Source organism: Phaseolus vulgaris, chromosome 8 (genome assembly GCF_000499845.2).
Source record: "Phaseolus vulgaris cultivar G19833 chromosome 8, P. vulgaris v2.0, whole genome shotgun sequence".
NCBI classification, from domain to species: Eukaryota; Viridiplantae; Streptophyta; class Magnoliopsida; order Fabales; family Fabaceae; genus Phaseolus; species Phaseolus vulgaris.
Window position 1 is genome coordinate 51,194,376 of NC_023752.2, and position 5,156 is coordinate 51,199,531.

Consider the following 5,156-nt stretch of genomic DNA (forward strand, 5'->3'; position numbering starts at 1 on the left):
TGATAGAGGACATAAACCAACATGAACAAAAAATCACCTATGCTCAAGAGTGAGCGCAACACCCTCATTCAATTAATCTATAAACTTGTAATTATGAGAGATTCTACTTATCGCGATCAATCTTCTGCTATAAAATCAGGAATCAAATCCCATCAAACCCTTCTTAATATAAAAATGTGATAGAAAAAGATGTTCATAATTTTTGTTGTTTGTACATGTTTTTCTAATCTTTCAAGGTGACAATGTTATTAAAAGCCTTGATGATTGAATCACTTTCCAATTAAAGATTACACCAACTCTGTTATTTCTATTGCCATAATCAATTTCGGCAATTCATCTTGTAAGGCATAGTTTAAACCAATATTTTGTGCAAAACTATATGAACTTTTGAAAACCACTCCATAAAAGCAAACCAAGTATTAATACTTTGGCGTAGCCTTGACTGTTTCTTCGGTGTTAACCTTTATCCAATTAGTTATTAAAAAATGATATTTTTTTTATCAGTAAAAAATTAATTAAATTAAAAACGGGACACTTGAGGGGTGTCCCAACCCGTATACAAAAACACTTATAGCTAAGAATACAGAGAAAACTACAATTAACTCAGAAAATGAGCTAGAAGTGACCCCTGCCTCTGAACAATCATGGCCTACATAAGGTCCATTGGGCATCGACAGCAGGGGTAAACAAGGTCCCTATCTTCCATTCATTCCTAGTACATGACACCCACCAAGAGGTATGGGCAAAGTCAAAACAGCAAGGTAACAGAGGCCAATGTCTGCAATCAACTACATACCTCCGCATTCAACAAAACCACATCCGCAAAGTTCCTATGTTCCCATCAACAGAGAAAGAACCTGTTATGACTACCTGTTATGGTGTATGTCATTGGGTAAGCATGACTTTCCTACTATCCTTGCACCATTCCAGTCCATATCTGCACCATGCCAGTCCAAACCTGCACCAGAAAACAACACAACACAACCATAGACCGAACCACGCCAATGCAGCAACCTCGTCAAACAGGCCCAAGCCGTTCCACCAGACGTCCATAACCAAAACCTCCATCCATTCCATCTGCGCCTTAGCGTACACCTGTTTAACGTTGCACCTACAAACCAACAAAATCGCCTAGGATACTAAACATCCTACTATCATCCCCATCTTCATTAGACCCTTCTGCCTTTCCTGAACCGAAGTACTCCATGAAGATCCACTACTTATAGCTCTTAATATAGAGCATTGGATTTAATACCCAGTCCACAAAAGAGTAATTGAACCTGCATACCCTATACTTCATCCAAAGCCAAGATTTCAGCTGGGCTTGCTGGAACATCTCTTCAGCATCTACAACTCCTTGCTTGAACACAACCAAGTTCCTATGTTCCCATACACTCCGTACTATGGCAGCCCAGATGGCTTTCCAAACCATCTCTTGTTTGTTACTGACCTGAGTCAAAGTGAAGCTTTCGAAGTGGTTTTGCAAGGCATTATGTTGAACAGAGAGGATGTCGATCCATCTATGACACAGGTCCCAAACACGCACGACCACATCACACTCCAAAAATAAATGTTGGCTGGATTCCACTTTAGAACGGCAAAACACGCAGGATGTGGATTCCATCGTCACCCCCTCCTACTCAAACATTCTCTAGTTGGTAGTCTATCCAGTATGGACCTCCATGCAGTGATTAGGACAGAGGGAAAGGCCTTGGCCTTCCAAAGGAGGTCGAAGATAGCAATGCGAGTGCCATCGCCTCTTATGCTCGCATAAGCTGATTTCACTGAGAAACACCCCTTATTATTGATCCCCCACACCCGAATGTCTTGCTCCTGTCTTTTAACAACAGTCCTAGATATGTATGCAGTTAGGTCCGTTTCCAACACTGATTCCCACTCAGCCCGCCTCCACCTTAAATTCCATCTCCATACATCCCCTTCCCACCCGCCTACCTCTTCCACTGTTTGACTCTGATTACATGATAGAGAGTATAGCTTGGGAAATTCGGATTTGAGGTTGGTATTCCCAACCCACACGTCGTCCCAGAATTTTACTCTGTCACTGTGCCCTAGCCTCCAGCCCATTTCTGCTTGGAACCATCCCTGTCCTCCACCCTCCATGCACACTTTATGGAGATCCCTCCACCACTAGGATTGCAACTTAAGTGATGAATGCGTCCCCTCACTTCCTTCTTCATATTTCGACTCCAAAATGTCCTTCCATCTTCCTTTCTCATCCGAGAGCCATCGCCATTTCCACTTAGCCAACAAAGCATGATGGAAATCACGTATGTCTATGATCCCCAACCCTCCTTCCTGCTTTGATTTGCACACATTTTTCCAGTTGACCCATGAAATTGGCTTCTTCTCCTTCCCCCAACCCCACAGAAACCTTCTTTGAATACTATTAATGTTCTTACAGACCGCTTCCGGTGCTCTGAAGAGAGATAGATAGTATAGGGGTACTGCTGTGAGCACTGATTTAATAACACAGATTCTACCTGTCATTGACAAGAACCTACCTCTCCACGTGCTTAGCCTAGTTTCCAACTTATCAATGATTGGCTCCCAGAACTTCTTCCTCCTTAGGTTGCCTCCCACCTCAAGCCCTAGGTACTTAAACGGTACTGCCATCTCAGCACAATTCAAGGTCTTCATATAACAGAGGATATTATTCCTATGCACATTGATGCCTGCAATCTTTGACTTGTGGAAGTTAATCTTGAGGCCAGAAGCTAGCTCAAAACCTTTGAGGATGACCTTTAGAGTCACCACATTGCTAAAAGAGTCCTTACAAAAGAATAAAGTGTTGTCAGCAAACTGTAAGATACTTAACTCAACCTATTTTCTCCCAATCCTAAAGCCGAATAGTAAGTTAGCCTTCACAGCTTGCCTTACCAGCCCAGTCAAGCCTTCCGCTACAATCAAGAAGAGAAAAGGGGCAAGTGGGTCTCCCTGCCTCAATCCTCTCTCAGGTTTAAATTCATCTGCCAGGCTCCCGTTCACCAGCACAGAGATAAAAGCACTTTCCAGACAACCCTGGATCCAACAGATCCACTTCATATGAAACCCCAGCTTGTGCATCATGTCGTAAAGGAATTCCCATCTAACCGAATCATAGGCTTTTTCGAAGTCCACCTTTGGACATAACCCACTTTGCCCTCGTCGTCTGATGTCCTCAATCACCTCATTAACCATTAGTACACTGTCCAGAATCCCCCTATTCTTCAGGAAAGTCGACTGGCAATCATCAATAACCGTGGGCATCACTTTCTTGATCCTTTCGGCCAACACTTTGGATATAATTTTATACAAAGCACCAACTAGGGAAATAGGTCTAAAGTGATCAAGAAAGACAGGATTCCTAATCTTAGGGACAAGTGCAATGAATGACGCATTGCACCCCTTGGGTATATAACCTGTTTCATGAAACAAGTTCATCACTTCCATAAAATCTTCGTTCACAACCTCCCAACCCTTCTTTAAAAAATTGAAGTTAAACCCATCAGGTCCAGGACTTTTTGATCCTTCGCATTGCCACACGGCATCCCTTACTTCCGTCTCAGAGAATCCCTCTACCAGCCTCAGGTTATCTGACAAAGATAAAGACTTAAACTCAACTGCATCGAGTCTTACCCATAGATCTTTTGTTGCTCTGAACCTGTTTTCAAACCACCTTCTTGCTTCAGTGCGAACTGTACTAGGCTCCTCACACCACAAGCCTCCTATCTCCACTCCCTTCACTTCATTCCTGCTTCTTCTCCATCTCAGCAAAGAGTAAAAGAACTTTGTGCAGGAGTCCCCATTCTTGAACCAACTGACTCTGGTCTTCTGGCGTATAAGAGACTCAAGCTTATTATCAACCTCCTTCAGCTGGCCTACTAACTCGATCCTTTTCATTCTATCACAAACCAACAGATTATCATTGCAATCTTGACAGTCATAGTCCTCTATCTCCTGTATGATCCTCTTTTTAGTCGTCTCCAAATTACCAAAAATGTCCATGTTCCATACTTTTAAATCACCCTTCAACCTCTTCAATTTATCTTTAACCTTCGTGAAACTACTCCCCTGTACTGTGTATGCATTCCATCTATCTTTCACCAATTCCATAAATCCTTTCTCTACTAACCAGACATCAATTGTTCTAAAAGGTTTAGGACCCCAGTCCTTGTCCACAAACTTTACTACTAGCGCACAGTGGTCGGAAACTTCCCTACGTTGCACATACTGTTTGCACAAAGGCCACATTTGCATCCAATCTTTCGATACCAAAACTCTATCAAGCCTACTCTTGGCCTTCCCATTGGAATTGAACCAAGTAAAATTCTTACCGATGAAAGGGAGCTCGAGCAATAAGTTGGCGTCAATGAAACGGTTGAACTCTCTTATTTCACTTAATTGAGAGCCCATTTCCTTCGTGCCTTTCCTTTGTGCATTGAAATCGCCACAAAAACACCAGATCAGATCTTGGGATGCCGCTTTGATGCGTGACAACTCCCCCCCCCCCCAAAACCTTCTTCTCCCTCAAGGAGCAGGCGACATAGATGTTGACCACCACACACATGCAATTAGCTTTCACATCCTGCCCAAAGACTGCTATATACCCCTTCCCCATAATGTGGCTGTCATAGATAAAGGCATCTGTGTGCCACATAGATAGCAAGCTTCCCCACCATTATCCCCTTCGTAATGCACCCATCCAGCTTTGTTATCCCCCCATAGCGAATAACACCTTGCATCCGAGAACTGAACCGCTTTAGTTTCTTACAGACAAACAAAAATCGCACCTTCTCTAACTATCATGTGCTTCAAGTACCTGACTTTGGTGCCTCCCCCCCAGCCCTCTTATGTTCAAATTTACAATTATCATGACAACCCATCCTTATCCCCCTCTTTGGCAAGTTTCGCAACCTCTGTATCTCTCTCTTCCATACACACATATTCTTGGACGACTTCTTCTTCAATCCCATGACAGAAAATCCCTGATGTTTTTCCAATCTCCCACAACATTACTGGTTCAGCCCCATTACCTTGTTCGCATAACTGAGAATTATAGTTATAAATGTCTCCATCCGAGATCGAGGCAGAGATCTTACCTTCATGGTGGCGCTTGGACAGTGCGGAACGAGCTTGTTTCTCGTGTAGCCTTACCG

At 43.1% G+C, this 5,156-nt stretch overlaps 1 protein-coding gene across 1 annotated transcript; it reads right to left on the bottom strand.

Annotated features, from left to right (window-relative positions):
* Positions 1 to 866: 866 nt before the first annotated feature.
* Positions 867 to 2,121, bottom strand: LOC137825323 (uncharacterized). The gene is made up of 4 exons (XM_068630995.1): positions 1,679 to 2,121; positions 1,289 to 1,520; positions 1,120 to 1,216; positions 867 to 958 (listed from the first exon to the last, which is right to left on the bottom strand). Exons 1-4 carry the CDS (start codon positions 2,119 to 2,121, stop codon positions 867 to 869), a joined length of 864 nt encoding a protein of 287 aa, XP_068487096.1.
* Between the last annotated feature and the right edge of the window lie 3,035 nt (positions 2,122 to 5,156).

Bases quoted from the DNA above. Each gene is read 5' to 3' on its own strand.
- LOC137825323 (XM_068630995.1), bottom strand. From the start codon at position 2,121: ATGGAGGGTGGAGGACAGGGATGGTTCCAAGCAGAAATGGGCTGGAGG. The intron at 1,521-1,678 runs GTCCATACTGGA...CCTGTGTCATAG, and splicing joins GTCCTAATCACTGCATGGAG to ATGGATCGACATCCTCTCTG. The intron at 1,217-1,288 runs GTATGCAGGTTC...AGCTATAAGTAG, and splicing joins GGCTTTGGATGAAGTATAGG to TGGATCTTCATGGAGTACTT.